General features: G+C 39.6%; 1 protein-coding gene across 2 annotated transcripts in view; it reads left to right on the top strand.

Moving 5' to 3' along the window:
* TENT4B (terminal nucleotidyltransferase 4B) overlaps positions 1–21499 on the top strand; it is a 59983-nt gene extending 38484 nt beyond the window's left edge. The window contains exons 2-12 of one of the 2 annotated variants that reach the window (XM_081215503.1): positions 4647–4770; positions 6480–6526; positions 7945–8065; positions 9391–9498; positions 12325–12453; positions 13204–13417; positions 15217–15343; positions 15448–15551; positions 15788–15834; positions 17535–17699; positions 18857–21499. In XM_081215503.1, coding sequence (XP_081071629.1) covers positions 4647–4770; positions 6480–6526; positions 7945–8065; positions 9391–9498; positions 12325–12453; positions 13204–13417; positions 15217–15343; positions 15448–15551; positions 15788–15834; positions 17535–17699; positions 18857–19033 — 1363 coding nt within the window. In that variant the 3' untranslated portion in view covers positions 19034–21499. Of the gene's footprint in view, positions 1–4646; positions 4771–6479; positions 6527–7944; positions 8066–9390; positions 9499–12324; positions 12454–13203; positions 13418–15216; positions 15344–15447; positions 15552–15646; positions 15835–17534; positions 17700–18856 lie in introns of both variants that reach the window. The other variant, XM_081215502.1, reaches the window with a different exon arrangement.
* Positions 21500–22158: the final 659 nt, after the last annotated feature.

Below are 22158 nucleotides of genomic sequence, written 5' to 3'. Positions count from 1 at the left end.
TGAACTGCAGGGGGCAGTGTTGAGCAGAGGGGCCAGCAGTGGGGGATCTGCCTGCCTTGGCCTGGAGGCATCAGGGAGACTGCCATGTTGCCTCTGGTTTTGAGGGTACAGAAGCTCCTAAGAGACTCACACCGCCACCCTGGGCAACCCAGCTGAAAGGGTGTGAAGCAGTTCTTCCCTTTGATAGCCAGAGAAACTGAGCCTTTGAGGGCCATTTTGAAAGGCTAACATTTCTCCCTGGTGGAACTTTTCTCAGAGCAGAAGCAATTTTTTTTTTCATGTCTCTGTTTTGACCTAAATTATCTGTGGGGTTGTACTTTTTAAAATACAGAAGCTATTTTTTGTTGATATTTCTTCCTTGTCACTTTAAATTTTTGTATTATCATTAATTTTGAGATTAACGTAAATTTTACCCCAGCAAATTAATTTTGATTCTGTTTTTTGGGGGGGTGGTATCCTCTCCAGTTGTATAGTAGCACCTACTTTATCATATTGCTTTTATATTATGTACTTTTCCTTTAAAAACAGGGAGTGGGTGTGCTTTCTTGCTCACTTTATCTTATAAAAAGAAAACATTGATATCCTGATAGAGGTCACTGTATTTTGATCACTCAGGAGTTTGGATCACAGGAGAGTTGTATTTTATAATTTAAGACGAGAAACCGTAAGGCTGCGTATGTAGCATACAGCAATATTTACTAATTAATCATATTGAGTTTTGACCCAGATGTGGGAGAAACTAAAGTTTTCTCTGAGTCGTTGATTTCAGAGGCATAAAGTTGCATTAATATGTGAAAGCAGACTTGCAAAGTTTCTCTAGTTTCCAGCCTTTATTAGGTCATCATGTCACTCAGAAGTGTGCCAGGAATGTAGTAGTTACTCCAAAAATGGGATTCAGTTCCTTCAGGATTTTTGAAGCCCCTAGATAGACATGGCACCATGCCAGTAAAATTATGCAGTCCACAGGGATAGAGCCCCTCAGAATTATTTTTAAATCTTTACTGGAAATTTATTTCCGAAATATACCAACATTTCTCACTTAGTTCTTTAAGCATTTTACAAGTAGTTAGTTAAATATAGACGAGATATAGGTAGTGATGTTTGTGTTTGGTGTGGGTAAGGAGATGACCCTGGCAGGCTTGAGATGGGTTCTCTTGTTCTTACTGTTCCAGTACATTTTTGTTTTAATAGCCCTCCCTTTTTCCTTTATTCCTCTTTCCCCCTTTCAATATGGCAAATGCAAATCTACAGATAAGCTGTAGAACCATATTTTCCTAAATGGGAAGATGGTTCCATGGATTTTTAAAGTTTAGGGTAGTCTTCATTTAAGGATTTGTCACGTAACACTGTAATATCTTGTCTCCAAATTAATGTGCTAATTAGAAACCTAAAAGCCTAGTGATAAACAGGAATTTTAGAATCTTCTCCACTTTTTACCAAGTTCAGAAATCTCTTATAAGACCTTTGTTTGCTTCATGGTCATCTAGTTTTTTTATTTATACTTGTAGTGACGGGGACCTTACTACCTTGCAAGGCAACCCCTTTCCATTTCCCGAAGCTATCATCATTGGAAAGCACTCCTGTTCATCTGCAACCTGCCTGTGGTGGAACAGTGCGGAATATATATATTACACATCACAAAACTACTTCAAATGAGTATTTCTTTTCATCATTAGATGGAAACTACCCAGTGCAAGGATCATGTGTGACTAGCCTTTTTCCTTGTAATGCCCTGAACATAGGCACTCAGTAGTGTTCAGAGGATGAATTCTTACTTAGTTTCATATGACTTGAAGATTAACTGGAAGACAGGCTAAATATTTTTTGCCTGTATTTGAATTAGAAAATGTGTAAGTGGGCCTTTGTAGAATAGATAACAGTCAAATTTAGGAGGTTTTTTCCATTGGTTAAAATGGAAGTATTCTACAGTGATGTGCTTTTGAACCACAAATAAACTCTGATACATAGCAAATGATCCAGTTAGATAAGAAGTCCATTTATTTTGTTGTTTATTTGTGGCCCTCATCCCTGCCAAAAGTGCAGAAGAGTAAAGCAAGCTGTAAACTCTGTAATGACTAGTCATTTTAGCTGTTGTCTTTAAGAAGCCAAAGGGGATACTTTAGAGAATGTATTAAAACCTGGGAAGCTTAAAAAAAAAATCAGAAGATCCTAGGGTACCTAGAAGCATACCAAGGAAGACTTGATTCCACCTGCAGAACTCCCTGGAGTTTTAAAATCCAGTTTTCTGTGGTATTGCACAGTGAACAGGCAGAACACTGCTATAAATCATTCCTTACCAAATGGCCCAGGGTTTGAAACTAAGGGGCTGAAAAGGCTCCCTGTTGCCAACCCCTTGGTTGTGCCTGAGGATACTGAGGCCAGAAAGTGCCAGTCGCATTTCAAAAAGAACATAGCTGCCCTCAGGCAGAGCCTGAGTCTGGAACCCAAGTTTTTTTGACTCTGTCTAAAAATAAAACATCAGAAGAGGCAGAAACTGTTGATTGCTTACTCAGCCACATTTTAAATGTTATAGCCAGTGGAGGTTGGGACTTAAGACATTTTTCTTTCCTTTCTTTATAACCATTTTGGATCTCCTGGTGTTTCTAGCTTCCTCTGAATCCTGTACCCGCTCTGGACCTGAATGGGCTTGCCACTGCGGGCACACCCCTCCTTCCAGATTCTGTTACTTCGAGGCTGCACTGCCTACCACTGCCCCCCAGCATGCTCCCCTCTGGCACGTGGCACCCATTGCTATTTAACTAGTGCCCTTCTCCTGGCTTCCCGGTCCATCACAGCTGTGCTAGACTGAGACACCACGAGAACAACCTCACTCCGGCTTACCTCCAGCCACCTGGAGCCTGGCCTCCCACCGTGTCTGCGTCCAACACAAGTTTAGCAGATTTCCTCCCATTTTATATTCAGTTTTCCCTCCTAAAGGTAGCTCTTCACAGTTGCGCCAGCTTGTTAAGGAATGCTATTTTCATTTTCTTCTATTCTGCAGTAGTAATTGACTACACCCAGCCCCTTAGCCAGCCTAGTTTTTCCTTTCATCTTGTTCATCGATGCCCCCAGCCTCTCAGGCCTCAGCCCTTGCAGGTGTCCTCACTCCTGTCTTTCCATTGCTGGTCATGCCCTGCGACCCAGCCATTGTGTCTGTGTGTGTGGCACTTCTGGAGCCCATTTCTCTCCTTCCACCATCCTCCAGGCCTTCAGCTAGTTCTTCTACAGTTGCAGTAATTTATGAGCCATTCCTCCGCCTCCAGTCTCGTCTCTTTCCCAATCCATTGTTTGCACCACTGCCAGATGAATCTTCTTAAAATGCTCCATTTTTTAAGTCAGTCTTTCCTTGGTCCCTCTCAGAAGCATTTAAATAGTTCCGTTACCACCGGGGAAGGTCTGAACTTCTTAGCTTTTTGTTCAAAGCCTGCTGTCATCAGGTGCTGCCTTCCTCTCAGCTGCTGTTCCTCCCTTTACTCCTCCCTCCGCCACAGGCTGTGCCCTTTGCTCGGTGCTCCCTGAGTGTGCCTCGTACCTCTCGGTCTCTGGAAGTCTTCTTAGCTCCTTCATGGAGCCTTGTCTGCCAGCCATTCTTTTCAGGTCTTTGCTGATATTCGCTGGCTGACCTATTCATTTGACACTTAATTCACTAAGCAAACATTCTGAAAGACACGCTGTTTTGCTCCTGTGAGGAATGGATTACAGAGGGGTTAGAGGGTCATCCCCACTGCCAGGAAGCTTGTCTTTGTCACCTAGCTTCTGTATCTTCTTGTGTTCATATCCACTGGATCAGAAGTGTAAAGGCAGAGGCCGGGCCTTACACTTGAAATTTAAGAAATTTAAAAATCACCAGCGCCCAGCAAATATTCTGCACAGGCAGATAATACATGCTGTGAAAGCTGCTAGTACACTTCTATTAAGGCTTCTTGGAATTGGGAATTTCTTGTTTTATTTATCTTGGCATTTTGATTAAATTTCGTACGTTCCCATTTTAGCATGAATTGTAACTTTAAAATTAAGGCGAGACCAGTCAGAATGGCCATCATCAAAAAATCTAGAAACAATAAATGCTGGAGAGGGTGTGGAAAAAAGGGAACACTCTTGCACTGCTGGTGGGAATGTGAATTGGTACAGCCACTGTGGAGAACAGTATGGAGGTTCCTTAAAAAACTACAAATAGAACTACCATATGACCCAGCAATCCCACTACTGGGCATATACCCTGAGAAAACCATAATTCAAAAAGAGTCATGTACCAAAATGTTCATAGCAGCCCTATTTACAATAGCCCGGAAATGGAAGCAACCTAAGTGTCCATCATCGGATGAATGGATAAAGAAGATGTGGCACATATATACAACGGAATATTACTCAGCCATAAAAAGAAACGAAATTGAGCTATTTGTAATGAGGTGGATAGACCTAGAGTCTGTCATACAGAGTGAAGTAAGTCAGAAAGAGAAAGACAAATACTGTATGCTGACACATATATATAAAAAAAATAAAATAAAATTAAGGTGAGAAATCTATGCATGTAAAATCATCAGCTGAGTTATCCTGTAGACTTAATCAGGTAAGATTATTTAAGCTAGTGATTGCTCATTAGTCTGGCCCTGCTCATATGAACTTTTCTGCTTTTTTTTTTTCAGTCTGCATGAAGAAATAAGTGATTTTTATGAATACATGTCTCCAAGACCAGAGGAAGAGAAGATGCGAATGGAGGTGGTGAACAGGATCGAGAGTGTGATTAAGGAGCTCTGGCCCAGTGCTGACGTGAGTACCTGTCTGGGTCGGAGGGTGCTTAGGTGGTAACATCCCTGTGTATGTGCATCTGTAGAGTTGTGATCTAATGCAATTTTAAAAGCAAAGAATTTTCTTCAGCCTTTAGAATTTTGGGCTTCCTAATTATTTGCATTGAGTTGGATGACTTACTTAAAACTGTTTCTTTGCAGTACTGAATAGCAGCTACTAACTGCAAACTATTTTTAGGAATCATTACTATAAAGAGAAGAAAGACAAATAAACCCTCCTTGTAGTAGTGGGTTATTTGGATGTGATGTATCAAAACGCTGTTACTATTTTGTTCCAGCCTGTCCGTATGAACATTACATAATTATGTACAGCTGAATGAAGATGTCCAGTAGGAATTTCTTATGTCATTTGAAATTCGTCTACATAGGCTAATGCGGGCGTGTGTTCTACTTTCCTGAAACTGCTGTTTTCTTCTCTTTTTCTAATCACTCCTTGTCTCCCAGTATAGCTCCCACCCAGTGAACAAAACTTTTGCCCAAGATTTCCTCTGCTTATTTGTGGTTCTTATTGTTGACGCTCACTTTTTAGGGCTGCTTTGAGGGTCTGTTGTACAATTTTGTGCATTCGAAGAAGTAACTTATTAGAATCCATTACATTGTACATTGTGTTATATAGCTTTTCTTTAGACTCCGTCATGGGCTGGTAAAGGTGAAGCCAGGGAAGTTTTTCTGGTCCAGTTGGCAAAACAAAGAAGCTTCAAATAAGATACTGTAGGTACAGGGAAGAGGGGAGGACACTAATAATATTTTGTTGAGCAGCCACTGTATGCCACGTTGTTTCTCCTGTGTGATCTAGATTGACAGCTTTCACCTGGAGACAAGTTTCTCCCCCACGAGGCATCTGGCAATGTCAGAGACATTTTTTATTATCGTGACTGGTGAGGTTCTCCTGGCATATAATGAGTAGAGGCCAGGGAGGTTGCTAAACACCACATGATGCACAGGACGGCTCCTCAACACAAAGAATTATCTGCCCCGGATGCTAGTAGTGCTGAAGCTGAGAAGCCCTGATCTAAATCAGTCCTCCTCCTTCTGAGGTGGGGGATTTTATCCACAGTTTCTTTGCAGATGAGGAGCACGAGGCTGTGATTAGGTTCCTGGGTCCATCTCACCTCAAAAGTTGAACGTTTTCCATTGTTCATCCTTTATTGCAATTACTTGCAGACACATATTTGCCTGAGTCTTCCACCGTTCTCTGTGGTTTGAGATAGGATATGTCCTGATTTTATGCCACAGCATGATGTTATAATGACAGTGCCTGGTGTTCTCTGTGGAGATGGCCTATAGGCTGGCACTTGTCCTGGAACTGAAGTAGCCTGACCCTAATTCAGTAATCTATGAGAAGATTCCTTTTGAGAGAACAAAAGTTAAGGATTTGTGATTATATCTCTAGATTATCAGGGAACATTAGTGACCTGAACATTACTTTCGAAAGGTTTCTATTTAAGTCTACATATTTGATATTTGATATTTGAACCTAATAAGTTTAAGCTATATTCCGAATGTCTGCCTATAAGCCACGGGATCCCGCTTCATGAAAGCATGGTGTTAGAAAAAAAGTGCTCTTGTAGTACTAAAAATTACCAGTAGAGGGTGGCAAAACCCTGCATTTCTCCATAGCTTGGTGGCTTTTCATCTGATATTTTAATATAACAATTTTTTCTCTTTTAGGTCCAGATATTTGGAAGTTTTAAAACTGGCCTGTATTTACCTACTAGGTTAGTACATTTATGCACTTTTAAGGGACTGTACATTTTTTTAGAGTGTATGCACTTTGACTGTTGAATGTGTAAGAGTTGAAACAAAGCAGATTTATGAAACAAAAATTCACATACCTGTATTTTATTTGAATTATCTTGAGGTAGAATATCACTGCAGAGAACTGTTCAACCCCATAACTTAACCCACTAACACAGATGTTAATGTAATATTATGGTAAAACACCTGATTATGCTCTAGAACTTTGTATTCTCTGGAATGCCAGGTCTCTCATTTTTTATTAAGAACTCATACTATTAGCTCCTGTTCCAGTGTTCTGATTCAGAAAATCAGGGTACAAACTCTTCTCTGGGGGAAGTCTTGGTCTTTTCAGGCCTCTTGTTTGTTTCGGTCTTCTCAAATGAGGGCTGTCTTGGCCAATAGCTGGGGGTGGGGCGTGTGTGTTGTGGGTGATTTGGGGGTTAGTAAGACTTCCTTGAGGAGTGAGTACCCGTTCTGTAAGAATTGAAATGCTGTGGTCTTTACGAAGCAAAAACTCTTATGATGTTTTTGTTTTTACTGTGGTAAGAGCACTCAACCTGAGATTTACCCTTTTAACAAATGTTCAAGTGCACTATAGGCATCCATCATTTTTTTTCATTTGAGTTTGATTCAGTCTACTTTACCCAAACTTAAAATGTGTTAAAGTGGATGGATCCTAGCAATTTCCATTCTTCCCATTGCTGTCTTAGGCCTACAAAAGCCGTAAAATATTCAACTTTGAGTCCATTAATATTTTTCCTTGTTTAGGTTCTGAGCCTCAGCAAAACCTGAGTCACTCTTTCTAATAATTAAATTTTATGAACAGTACTACATTTACCTAGTTCAGATTTGAAAAGAGCACACACGTAATTACAATGAAAAGTCTGGATCCCACCTCTCTCCCCCAGTTTCTCTCCTTGGAGGAGCTGCTATTACCAGTTCTTTGCATATCCTTCCAGAGATATTCTATGCATATAAAAGGAAATGTGTGTTTCTTCCTTTTGTACACAAATGGTAGCATACTAGATACACTGCCTGCATCTTGCTTTTTATACTTAATAATGTAAGTCACAATCAGTTAACCTCATTCACTTGGAAGGTCTTAAGTTTTTTAGTACCAGAAGCCTTTATGAACAGGAAACGTTAACTGGTGTTTTTGAGGTGTTACCTCTTTTAAAATCACCCCGGGAAATGACCAGGAGAAGGAGGAGTTTGTTAAAATCACCAGTTTCCACCTCCTCTCTAAAAACAGTCCTCACCAACACATTTAGTCTTCATTGGGCGGGGTGAGAAATAGAGTTCCATTGTACTAACCTGCTATCTGTAGCTTGAATGAGTTAAAGTAAGTACAGTTTCTCACTTCTTGAAACAACTCTTGTGTGTGCTCCGTGTTCAGTGACATCGATCTTGTGGTGTTTGGGAAGTGGGAGAACCTACCCCTCTGGACCCTGGAAGAAGCTCTTCGGAAGCATAAGGTTGCAGATGAGGATTCGGTGAAAGTTCTAGACAAAGCAACTGTAAGTTCTTCAACATTTCATCTTAAACTCTCTAGGTTACTTATGCATGAAACTTGTAAAATTAAAATTTAATTTTGGTGAGCACCTCGGATTGTGAGTGCATTATTCCTTCCTTTTGTTAATGATCACGGTGCTGTACATAAAAAGTTGTGTTTGTGAGACAAGTGAATTATTCTGGTTGTACATTTCTTTAAAAAGTATTATTCAATTTATCATACATAATACTGTAGAGATTTTTTAATATAAAAACGTAAGTAAAAATGTGGATATCTGATAAAGTTTATAGTTGCACAGCTGTTACTTTTCTGTCATATTTTGTATCCTTGAAGAATTGTATTAATTGAAATTTTGTAAATCAAGTCATATTTTAACTAACGGAATGGACATTAAAGAATTTTCACAGAAGCTCATTTTAGAAATAAATATGTCTATTTTAGAAGTTTGGATTTTTGCATATTAGGTTTTATTAGAGCAAAACAACTTGTATTGTTTTTTATTAAAAGCTGTTAATTTGGAAATCCAGTTCTGTACACAAAGTTTGCTGGCCTGAGTTTTCTAATGCATGGTAGAAATAGAGCTTTTTTTTTTTTTTTTAAAGGATTCCTGATATCGCATATAAATCATCCTATCATTGTTCATTTGAGAATCATTCTTACATTTTAAGTTCTCTTGTTAGGTTGTTTTTTGGGCTGTTTGCAAAACTGACCAAAAAGGCCAGTGACTTACTGTGTGTGACTTAAGAATCTAGCAGTTTTCTTACTGGAAACAGTTTGGTGCTGTGGGCTGATATTCATAATTCTTGATTTTCTTGAGTTGGAAACTGTTCTCCAAAGTATATTAATGTTGAGAAAGTTTTTGTTACCTGAATTAAAAACTCTCAGTTAGTAGAAATTACAAAATATATTGCATGAGGTTAAATGCTAAATATGTAATGTAAAATATCTAGAAGGCCAAGTCAACTACGGTATGGAGTGTTCAGAATACTCAGTGTTTTTTTTTTTTTTTTTTTTTTGTGGTACGTGGGCCTCTCCCTGCTGTGGCCTCTCCCATTGCAGAGCACAGGCTCCGGACGCGCACGCTCAGCGGCCATGGCTCATGGGCCCAGCCGCTCCGCGGCATGTGGGATCTTCCCGGACCGGGGCACGAACCCGTGTCCCCTGCATCGGCAGGCGGACTCCCAACCACTGCGCCACCAGGGAAACCCTCAGTGTTTTTTTATGTCCTCATGAGGAGGTCAAGACCTCAAGTCTGATAACCTTCCATCCCCTGATTTTGTCATTTAATCTCGTTAAAGTGTTTAAATTTTACCTGTCTTCTCTTTCTAGGTACCTATTATCAAATTAACAGACTCTTTTACTGAAGTGAAAGTTGATATCAGCTTTAATGTACAGAATGGGGTGAGAGCAGCTGACCTCATCAAAGATTTCACCAAGGTCAGAGAATGTATAGCGTTTATTCAGTGAAAATATTAGAAATGGAGTTGTGTTTTGAGATTCTGTTGTGGTGGTGTTCTGATATACTTGGCTGAACTATTTTTATATGTGTATCGCTGACAAATGCTTCTTTTCTGTGCAGTGGTTTTACTTTCCTTGAATCCGCTTGTAATAGTAATTGATAATGTGACCTCAAGTAAGAATGAAGGGTTGAGGAATCTTTTGAAGAACTTCTCTCCAAGAGTTCAGATTAAGACCCTCTCTAGGGAGCCTCTTCTAGATTTTAATCCCCAAGTCACCTGTAAGATAGGTCCTGCAGGTGTCCTTATCTTATCTTGAAGTGGTTTAAGTCTGTTTCTGCTTATTCTGTTTTCTTCCCAGATAGGGCAGAATTTGTCAGCATCATCTTCAGAACATTTCACATGCTTAAACCCATCAGCTTTTTTCTCCCAAAACTAAAACTGTGAACTGCTTTGGCTTATGTAGAATATCATTCCTCTCCATTCACAATGTTTTTTTTCCTTTAATAAATTTATTTATTTTATTCATTTATTTAATTTTTGGCTACATTGGGTCTTCGCTGCTGCACGCGGCTGCTGAGAGCGGGGGCTACTCATCGTCGCAGTATGCGGGCTTCTCACTGCAGTGGCTTCTCTTTTTGCGGAGCACAGGCCCTAGAGCATGCGGGCTTCAGTAGTTGTGTCGCATGGGCTCAGTAGTTGCAGCACGCGGGCTCTAGAGCGCAGGCTCAGTAGTTGTGGCGCACGGGCTTAGTTGCTCTGCGGCATGTGGGATCTTCCTGGACCAGGGCTCGAACCTGTGTCCCCTGCATTGGCAGGAGGATTCTTAACCACTGCGCCACCAGGGAAGCCCCCACGATGGTTTTTTTTTTTTTTTAGCAGCTCTTCAGGTTCACCTTTTTCTTTTCATGTCAGAAAAAATGTTAACTCCCCTGTGGTAAACATTATATTCTTGTATAAGTGAGCAGAGTATAGAAAAGCAGAAAAAGAAAAGAAATATTATCTGTAATCCCACTCTTTTGGAGGTACTGGGTGTGTATAAAGTTTCTTTTTACCAGAAAGAAACTTTTTAAAAAATTGAGAATAATACGTACGATAAAAAATCTTACCAGTATAAAAGGGTAGTGAAAAGTGAGTCACCCTTATACCTTATATGCTTAGATCAGCTTCATAGGATGTGCCTTCATTGGCTTTTTTTCTTTGCTTTTTATCCTCTTCTTGAAATTTTTAACAAAAGGAATATAGAACACTATATAAAGATGTCTAATACTTTTTTTCTAACTTAATATTTTGGTGCGTTTTTCTCTATCAGCACAGTCAGGGTTCCTTCATTCTTTTCACTGACTACATGGTTGTCCCTTGTCAGGATTATTGTGCTTTGTGTAGCACTTCCCTGGTGTTGCTTCCAGTGGTTTTTTCTGTTACAAAAAGTGCTTGGTGGACATCCTTCCATGCCTACATCTTTCTTTACACTAATAAATTGTAGGAAGATTCCCGGAAGTGGAATTTCTGGGTCAGAGGATATATGCAGAAAAAATTCTGTTGGAAATTTGCCTAGTTGGTTTTTTTTTTTTTTTTTGCGGTACGTGGGCCCCTCACTGTTGTGGCCTCTCCCGTTGCGGAGCAGAGGCTCCGGACGCGTAGGCTCAGCGGCCATGGCTCACGGGCCCAGCCGTTCCGCGGCATGTGGGATCCTCCCGGACCAGGGCATGAACCTGTGTCCCCTGCATCGGCAGGCAGACTCTCAACCACTGCGCCACCAGGGAAGCCCGCCTAGTTGTTCTTTAAAGAGACTATATTTCTGAGTTCAACTGTAGTGTTTAAAAATGATTATTTCTCCATATTTTTGTTGTTTCTCATGCTTGCTTACTTTGACATGATTTGCAAAAGTATAAACTTTTTTCTTTCTTATGGAAGCAGTTTGTTTTCATTGTAAGTGTCAAGAAAAGAGTGGAAATCACTAGTAATTCTACCACCCCTAGGTAATGGCTGTTGACTTCTTTCTTGATGTTTGTGCCTGCTTTGTTCCCCTCAGCGTCCCTAGCCTAGGGCCTGGCTTGTGGAGAGTACTTCATGAGTGTGTGCCTGAGTGAAAGACAGGCTCACACTGTCCATATTTGCCAGCATGGATGTTCTCACCCTTTGTAAAGCACAGAAGGTGTGTCTGTGTGTTCACCTGCCAGCATGGAGAACAGCAGGCAGGATGGCTCCTGCTTCTGGGCACTGCAGAGTCATCTGAAGGACCCTGGTCTGCCTATGGAGTGCCACCTACAAGAAGTGATTCTTTAAAATCCCACTGATTTAGTGCTTTAAGAGATGGGAATTCCCTGGCGGTCCAGTGGTTAGGACTCTGCGCTTTCACTACATGGGGTCTGGATTCGATCCCTGGTCGGGGAACTAAGATCCTGCAAGCTGGGAGGTGTGGCCAAAAAAAAAAAAAAAAAAGAATTGAGACATTGTCCTATACTGTTTCTGTTACCTATTTACAATTGAATATTATTCAGTAATAGTCATAAATCAGTGTCACAAAATATGTATTGCTAGCGTTTCTGTCCTGTAGTGAGTGCTTGGGTGCTGTCATTTACGTCTACATGTTTTAGATTTTAGATGTGAGGAGACAATCCTTAATTACTTATAGCTTGCTTTTTTATAGCTTGTTTTTAAAATAGAAAATTAAGTATATTACATATGTCCACCAAAGTTTGTAATGTAAGGACCAGTTTATACTTAGAGACCATATATGCTGTTAATGCTTAGAGCTATTATTGATGTAGGAATTCATTTAAAATACAATTTTCTTTTCCAGAAATATCCTGTATTACCATACTTGGTTTTAGTATTGAAACAGTTCTTATTACAGAGGGACCTTAATGAAGTATTTACAGGTGGAATTGGTTCTTATAGTCTCTTTTTAATGGCAGTGAGTTTCCTTCAGGTAAGTTATACCATACTAGTGTACACTAAACATTTTTTAAATAAATCAGTTGGGAATCATTTTGGAAAAAATTTAAATCAAGCTCTAATTAGAGTGTCTCCCTTGATTACTAATGACTTTTCCCTTTAAACTAGGTACCTTTTTATAATTTAGCAAATAAGTATCTTAAAATCCCTAGGGAAGAATATTTAAAAAAATTTTTAATCCCGTGTGCTCTAGTATTTTTGAGACTTTTCACTGCAAATTTTAGCATGCAGAAGTATGGTGTGGTTTCCACAGGTGTAAACAGTAACACAAATGCCAAAATTAAGAATGTCTTCTCAGCAACTACTCTTGTAAGTTTAGCTGGAATTGAGATTTGCTGTCTGGTTAAGATGAGTTAGAAGTCTTGATCTCACCAGTGAGCATATTTATGTGGCGCAGTGTTGCCAACTGTGTGACTCTGCTGGTGAGTCAGAATGACTTCCCTGATGTTGGACCAAGCCCGCGCTCTCAGCATCCTGGGGCAGCTGTAAAATTCAGCCTTATAAATTGTCCCCCACCAGGTCCCCCCACACCCATGGGGCTTTAATTTAGGTTGTCTATAACAGAAGTACTATTATGATTAGCCTGCTCTAACTCCATGACCTATTGGCTGCTATACTAAACCAAAATTATAATAATACTGTTTATAAAAGTTAGAATGTCATTTATTATCCTCACCTTGAATTTAGAGAAAGTCCAATATAATTCTTTTTCTTCTCATTATAGTTACATCCCAGGGAAGATGCCTGCATCCCCAATACAAACTATGGTGTTCTCTTAATAGAATTTTTTGAATTATATGGACGACACTTCAATTATTTAAAGACTGGCATCCGGATAAAGGATGGTGGTTCCTATGTGGCCAAAGATGAAGTACAGAAAAATATGCTAGATGGCTACAGACCATCCATGCTTTATATTGAAGATCCTTTACAACCAGGTATTGAATTTAGGTAAATTTATGGACATTCAAAGAAAAAGCATTGGGAATTCCCTGGCGGTCCAGTGGTTAGGACTCACTCTGTGCTTTCACTGCTGAGGGCCTGGGTTCAATCCCTGGTCGGGGGAAGTGAGATCCTGCAAGCCTCGCAGTGCGGCCAAAAAAAGAAAGAGGAAGGAAGGGGCATTGTCAGTCATCATATTGTACTTTAAACTCTCTTCAGATGAAAAATTAAGCATTAACTTGTAATTGTAGTCATTTTTTTCCTCTCTCTCTCTCTCTCTCTCTCTCTCTCTCTCTATATATATATATATATATATATTTTTTTTTTTTTTTTTTTTTTGCGGTACGTGGGCCTCTCAGTGTTGTGGCCTCTCCCGTTGCGGAGCACAGGCTCCGGACGCGCAGGCTCAGCGGCCATGGCTCACGGGCCCAGCCGCTCCGCGGCATGTGGGATCTTCCCGGACCGGGGCACGAACCCATGTCCCCTGCATCGGCAGGGGTACTCTCAACCACTGCGCCACCAGGGAAGCCCTCAAAATATTTTATAAGCAAACACATGAACATAAACACACACACACAGCAGAAAAACACATTGCATACTTCCAAATGAGTTGAGTTGGGAGTAGAATCCATTTGATTCTTAAAGGCAAAGGAGAATGGGTACTAACTATATGGGTGGGTTTGTGCATCTCCAGTTTGGTGCCATGTTTCTTCTTTCTTGCGTCCTCACTGCTCTTGATTCTAACCAGTTGTCAGCCGGTGCTTTAAGTGAGGATTTTGAGGTCCTTAGAGGGAGTGAGCACGCTCATATGTCTCAGAATTCATGAGGGAAAGGGTACCAAGAGATAGTTTAGTTTCCCTTTGGACCCCTTCTTACCTCTTTAATTTTGCATAGTCTCCCTGTGTTTTTTCCAGCTTTATGTTGGCTTAAAAGTGAGCAGAAAATGAATTCCTCCTGTGCTTTCATGATGCTGTGTTTGCTTGCTTGTATCCTAGTTTTTCTGGGCAATATTTTTTCCTGATATAATTGTAGAATATTTAGATTCCGTGTTATCGGACTTCAATGGAAATGCTTTTAGTCATTTGCTTTAATGTATTGGCCTTGAAAATGAGTAAGGAGAGGGAGTTAAGAGATAGAGTAGTTGCCTAGGAGCCCTTCTGTGGCTTGATGAGCCATCTTATAAACATTAATAGTTCTGTGTGGTGACTTCCCTGGCGGTCCAGTGGTTAAGACTCCACGCTTCCAATGTAGCGGGCTCAGGTTCGATCCCTGGTCGGGGAATTAGGATTCCATATGCCGTGCAGTGCGGCCAATTAAAAAAAAAAAAAAAGTTCTGTGTTTATTCATTGAGGAAATGTTCACTGGGAACCTGCCCTACATAAAGGACACAAAGGTTTTTTCAGCAAGATGGTCCTTGCTTTTTAGGAGCTCATAATTTAGTGAAGGAGATGTCTATATACCTACCAAGCAAAAAATAAGTATTTATAATTTAGCTTGGTTTCCCTCTTAGGGAAAAACAGGCAGTTACTTCTTTTATTTGCATGACTGTGTTTGGGATAGTCCTGTTGGGTCAGAAGACATTTAGGCAGTTTATATGCCACAAGAACATACTTATGTGTGATGCACACGTTTATAGAGCCTGGGGAGCTGTGGGACCGACTGACAGCTCAGATTCTGAGTGCCGCTCCAGCAGGATAGTGAGTGCCCTTGCCCTCCCAGAAGAGGGCTCACAAACATTTAGTTCATCTTAAGCCACGGTAAGTTTTAATATCTTATGTATATATTTCTTTTAAAGGTAATGATGTTGGAAGGAGTTCATATGGGGCCATGCAAGTGAAACAGGCCTTTGATTATGCCTACGTTGTTCTGAGTCATGCTGTATCGCCAATAGCAAAGTACTATCCCAACAACGAAACGGAGAGGTAAAAGTTTAACTAAAATCAGCCCATTGGGTCAAAATTGGTTGTGGCTTCTTATCTTCAAATTAATGTACCTCCCCTCTTTTTTTTTTTTTAAACACTTGCAGCATATTAGGTAGAATAATTAGAGTAACAGATGAAGTTGCCACATATAGAGACTGGATATCAAAGCAGTGGGGCTTGCAGAATAGGCCTGAGCCTTCATGCAATGGTAAGAGTTTTTCATCGATTGAGTATTCGAGGCTTTTCTGTGTTGTGTGTGCTTAATGGGAAGAAACGTTTTCCAATCTTTTGCCACTCTTTCAGGAAATGGTGTTACCTTGATAGTAGATACTCAGCAGTTAGATAAATGTAATAATAATCTATCTGAAGAAAATGAAGCCCTTGGAAAATGTAGAATCAAAACTTCGGAATCTGTTAGTAAACACTCTTCAAACTCTTCATCAGGTCCAGTGTCTTCCTCTTCCGCTACACAGTCCAGCTCTAGTGACGTCGTAAGTATGAAGACATTGTTTTCTAAACCTAGACCCTCAGCAGTTCTGTCGGGGGTATAACTCTATCTGGAGAGCCAAGGCTAGCTCATTTTCTTATTTGTTCCTGGGAAATTTTAATAACTTTATGATTGTACTTTTTCTCAACATTGTGTTCAGATTTTCAAGCATACAGGCAAAAGTGAAAGGATTTTAGTGAACATCCATATACACCACCACTAGATTCTACCATTAACATTGTATTGGCTTATCACAGAGCTGTCCATTCATTCGCCAGTTCATCTTATTCTCTGACACATTTCACAGTATTGCAGACGTTAGCACACTTCCCACAAAGTAGTGCTCTGTGCTCATCAGTAACCCACAGTTCAGTGTGTGTCCAGTTTTTTCTTTTGATATAAAATTAATGTATAAGGAAATCTTAATTATACATTTACTAAATTTTAACAAATGCATACACATGTGTAACCCCAAATCCTAACAAGATACACACTATTACCATCACCCCAAAGAGTTCCCTCATGATGTTTTCAAGTAAATTCCCCATCTTACCCTCAGAGGTAACCACCGTTACGATTTCCTAATACCATACATCAGTTTTGTCTGTTTCAAAATTTTATATAAGTGGGATGTATGCTCTCTTGTTCACCATTTAGAAATGTACAACTTAAGTGGGTTTTTTTTAGCATATTTATAATATTGTGCAGCTATACCACTATCTAATTCCAGGACATTTCCATCACCCCAAAAACAAACCTATTAGCAGTCCCTAATTTCTTCTCTCCCCCTGTGCCCTGGAAATCCCTAATCTACTTTCTGTCTTATCCTGAGTTTACTTAAAATCAAGATCTATTAATAAAATGGGCTTTATTGGCTTCATTAAGTGTATAACATTAAATAATCTGAATATGGAAGAGGCATAGTTTTCTGTTGTCGACGATGACCATTTATCGTAATGGACTCATAAAGGCTCACATGCAGGATCTACCTGTGGGCACTTCTGGTTCCTAGAGCAGAGCTGTGGAGGACAGGATGCTGAGCTAGATGTCAGAGACACAGAGGGGTGAAAGCAGACACGGCCTCGAGAGGGAGCCTTAGGGACTGAGAGTATGTGTCTCTGAAATGCTGGGCAGAGTGTGAGGGGAAGGGTAGACCTGAGGAGAGAGTAGCAGTCATGGCCCCAGCAGCCCAGAAACAGGTGGGCTCAGACCAGTGTCTCTGGGAAGTCTGATCCGCTCGGTGTGTTTGGGGGAGGGAGCACTGATTTGTCATCGCAGACTCTGAGAGACCGAGCTTTGTAAAGTGACTGTTCTGTATTTGGTTGAAGACATTGAATCAGGGACTGGGACCTAGGTGCTCACTCTTTATCATGCTCCTTCAACTATACCATGGTTCATTTTCTGTAAATAAAAATGCACATAAACTTGGACCTCTGTGAGCTCCTTCAAGGCCGATTAACAAGGTCAGGCGTGGGCAGTGGATTTAACAATGAACAGAAACCCTCTGATAGAATAAGCCACTTTAAATGTTTAGAAGAAAACTTAAGCAGTTAATTTTATAAATTCCTCAGTGTGCTTCCTTTAACTCCCAAATATTTATTAGACTTAGTCCAGAGAGTGCTTAGCTGAAGTTCTTTTCCTTTCTTAATATTGAATGTCTAAATTATTACTGTGTCACATTATAATTCATGTGACTTGTGTTAGGATTCCGATGCGACACCGTGCAAAACCCCGAAACAGCTGCTCTGCCGCCCGTCCACTGGGAACCGGGTAGGGTCGCAGGATGTGTCCTTGGAGTCCTCTCAGGCAGGCGGGAAAATGCAGAGCGCCCAGACCACTAACATATCCAACAGCACCAACAAATCCCAGGTGTGTGGAATTTGTGTTTTTGATTGTTAATATTCCGTATAGAATACTTAGAGTTTTGTACATGCATATACATATATACATATGTATTCATACATATTATGGGTTTAAAGAAAGCTCTAGGTTAAAAAACAAACATATTTTGTTCTGAGAGGTGCCAAAGCATGACAGTGCTGCTAGTAACAGGATGTCCTGAGGACCTCTGTGAGACACCATTGTAACATAAACCTTTGTGGGAATCTAGCACCTGGTCCTTATAAGATGTCCCAGCCAACCCACCTTATTACAGATTCAACATAAAAGAAATTGCTCCAAGTTATAAAAAGTTTCAGCTGTACTTGAAGTAAACTCACGTGAAGTTTTTGCATGATCTCATTGCAGTGTTGTGCACATCTGGGAATAATATATCCTTTTTTATTTTAAACTTCAGTACCTAGTTGCCTGTGTTGAAATGATCAGGCAGCAGTCAGCCATGGTCAGCTGATTAGCTTTAGCTTTGACTTAAAAAGGCCACAGACACTCTATTGTAAGTTTTTCAGTTGCCTGAAATTTTATGCGTCATGAGTAATGAATCAAAATGAGGGGAAGAAGTCATTTCGTACTAGACTCTGGCCTAAGGCCATCACACCTTCTCCCAGTACATCAGGGACCCTGGGGAAGGCCCCTTGGCAGTACAGATTGACTGTTAATGTCAGTCACCTCATGTGTGACGTGACTCGCAGAATCCACTTTACCTATAGTCGTGTGCACCAAACACAGACTCGTTTAGAAATGGCAATTAAAGTGACACGTGATAGCAGGAAAGGAGTGGCCAGCTGTGATGACCCCTGACCTGGCAACACACCTGCATGTCTGACAGCTTCTTCCAGTAATGCCATTTGTTACGTGGTGTATTGGTTGATAGGCTCCTTAAGAAAAGCCTTACATTCCATATACTCTCTTAAAAAGACAGGGCGGCTTCTTGACAGAAGAAGTGGTCTATGTTTTTTGATATTTAAAAGTTTTAGAGCCCGAGGGAGTTAACCCCTGTAGCATCGTTTTCTGCCTGCTAGATAAGTCAGCATATTCCTAGTTACGAAAGCTCCCCGAGGTAGGTCTTAGCCGGTGCTCTGTGGAATGTGCAATACTGATGTCTTTTTGACCGCTTTCCTTCTCTGCAGCATGGATCAGCAAGGCTCTTTCGTTCTTCCAGCAAAGGCTTCCAAGGTACAACCCAAACAAGCCATGGTTCCTTGATGACAAACAAACAGCATCAAGGCAAATCAAATAATCAGTATTACCATGGCAAAAAGAGGAAACACAAGAGGGACGCCCCCCTCTCAGACCTTTGTAGATAGTCGGCGTTGTACGATGGACTGTCTTCTGTGTGCAATGATCTCATGCTCAGGACAGTTGGATAGGGACTCCTGGGAAACATTCGGGAGCCTTACACTGTTCAGACGTTGATTTAGCAACTGCGTTTTTTCCCAGCTCGCCACGGAATGGATCATGAAGACTGACAACTGCAAAAACAAAAAGCAAGCAAAAAAGGGGAAAAAAAAAAAGGCTGCTCATTTGATAAGTCATATGCTATAACAGGGTCATTTTAAGATTTAAAGCTTGAATGTAAAATAAATCTATTTCTCATTGGCTTTATGCAGAGTTATAGGGAATAGTATTCAGTGTGGGTAGGGTGATAGAAACAAGAAACAATTTCAGAGGATGGGGTGGGGAAGGAAAACAGGTATCTTATAGGAAGTCCAGATTTCAAAGGGGAAAGTGATCTGTGCATGTTTTTTTTTTTTAATATTTTTGCATATATTTACCATTTTATTGTGTGTATATATAGATGACCATATAGGAAATTGATATTTGTAATAGTGGATTTGTTAATACTTTTTACATAACATTACTGTTTAAATTGTAAACAGATTTTTCTCAGGATTAGTTTGAAAAATAATCTGAATTGTCATCTTAACATCCATCTATAGGGAAGTGATTAGTTCTATTACTCAATTTGTTTCCTCAACATTCAAATGACTTAATAGAACCCTTGTGACCTGCTGCAAAAATTTTCCTCTCTAAAGAAAAGATTATGGTGGCAAATGACGTTTACTTTATTTTGTAAAAAAAAAAAAAAAAAAAAAAAAAAATGTACTATGTACTTTTGTGTAAACACTGACAAATCTCTAGTCATCTCTAAGAATTAACTTGCAACTGTTTTCTATAGTGCTGTCGTCTTGGGCAATGGGCAATTACATGACTTTGTGTTTGTTTCCTTTGCAGTCTTTTTTTTTTTTCTTCTTCTTCCTAATAGGAAAAAAAAAAAAGGCCACCCACGTCTGGTCCCATTCCTGTTTCAGTGAAACCTCGAGTTCCACAGACGTTGCATGCTGGCTCCTCTAACCCTGTGTGCTGCGTGTGCTTGTTTTTCTCATCTCTTATTCTTTTTTAAATTCATGCTTAACTACTGTGGGAGAGAATAACTGTAAACAGCTTTAATTAAATCATACTTATAAAAAACTATTTTCTTATACTCCACTTTATGCTTTTGGTATTGTTGATCTTTAAAAATTAAATGGTCTTTGATAATGGATCTATTTTGTATTGCCTTATTAAGACCAAATACTTCTTGTCATCCCATTCTTTATCCTCTCCTTTCATGGAATTGTTATATTTAATTAAAACTTTTTTAAACATTGGCTTGTTTCAATCATACTGTAAATTTTGGTTGTGGTCAGTTTTGAGTGCAAATGAGATGTATAATTCTGTTATTCATCACATGTTGAGTTTGGAACTCGGTTGGGAGTATTTAATAGAATGTAAGTGATATTTCTGAAAATGCTTGCTTTCAAGGTGAACGCTCTTACGTTTAGCATCGCTATGTCTGGCTCTGTTAATTACAGCCATTTCTGAGATGAGGTTCTTTTATAAATATATACCTATAAAGTACTATTGGCTTTTAGGAATTTCTTTTATATATGTTTATGAAATACTGAAGACCAATCAGACCATTAATGGACACTTAGTGCAACTTTTTATAAAGAAAATAATGCTAAAATAAGACCAAAACTGATGTCATCACTGAAATTAACAGTTTCCAGTAAGTTCGTATTTTAATTCGCAACAAAAAAATGTGTTCCAAAACTGGAAGTTCATAATACTTGTGTAAACCGTGGAAGATTTTAAATGTGATGTTATTTTGACAATGTTTTAAATTTTAGAGTCACATTTTATTCTGATCAGAATTTTTATCAAGATGTTGAGCTTCTGTTTTTTGAAACTAGTTTGTCATAACATATTGTGCGTAATCACAGTATTTATTTTCTAGGACTATTGTGAATGTGTAGACTTATGTTTACTGCTAAGGGAACAATTATTTATAAAATAATATTAAATCCAGTATTAGCTGCCTATTTCAGACACTTAATACTTGCAGAGATCCATGTTACATTTACCACACTGAAGTTTTTTTTAAAGAATCACCCTCATTGTTGAAAGTAAATGTACTCTTAGGGTGCAGATATTAGTGTTTCAATAAGCATGTGATTATATTAAGGTGGTGGTAGCGGGAAGATAATCTTGATTCCATTGGGAATCTTAGGTTTTCGTAAATTTATTGGGAAAATAGTTTTTCCTGTACTGCTGACGTTTCTTTTTGGTAAACAGTATCTTTCTAAAAGAAAAGCATGAAGGAGAAATTGAGGTGTGTACATTTCCTCAAATGACCAGCATTGTATTCGTGAATACTGTGTATCTTGCAATGAACGGTGTGGAAGCTGTTCATTTTTCAACCTGAAGTAAAATACTTTCAAGAACTTTTAGTTTGCCTGCTCATTTGTTTTGTACATTTCATCTCTGTATTTGACTCCTGTCTTTTTTCTTTTCTGAGTTTAAATACTTTCTATAAAGATTTTGTGAATATGTCAGAAATGTGCCATTTAAATATTATAGTCCATCCATATCCATGAGTCATAACCTCCCTTTGCTAGTACTTGTCGAATGGGGTTTTACAAATCCTGCCTCACTGTGGTGACATTTCCCTGGCAGTGGCGTATGTGTACCTGGTTGGTGTGGAAGCTCCTTAAAAAGTCATAATAAACTTTTCAAAATACTGGTTTTTAGAGGTGCTGATGGGTCAAAGAGGTGTCAGCACAAAACCTGAGTGGTTATGCTTTGATGATAAAGGTAAATGCATTTTTTCTTCCACTTTTAAGGTGTCCGTGGAGGTGCCCAGTTTTTAGTGTCTTTGATTTGTTTGGAGATGTTGCGCATGGCCTGCAAATCTAGCTTTGATCTGTGGGGTCCACTGGTTTTACATGTAGTCGCCCTCCAGTCTTCACCAGTTGACCATATTATATTTTTGTCCTGTTTTGAGTGTTTTACCTTTCCTTGCATTTTGAGCCTCTCATTAATATTTAGGTTTAATATTTAGGTCATTTGCTTTGGCTCCAGATATTCCTGGATAAAGTCTTCACAGAGC

Source organism: Mesoplodon bidens (assembly GCF_964165515.1).
Source record: "Mesoplodon bidens genome assembly, chromosome: 18".
NCBI lineage: Eukaryota > Metazoa > Chordata > Mammalia > Artiodactyla > Ziphiidae > Mesoplodon > Mesoplodon bidens.
Note: the sequence above shows the minus strand (reverse complement) of the source record. Positions and strands in the feature narration are given on the sequence as shown.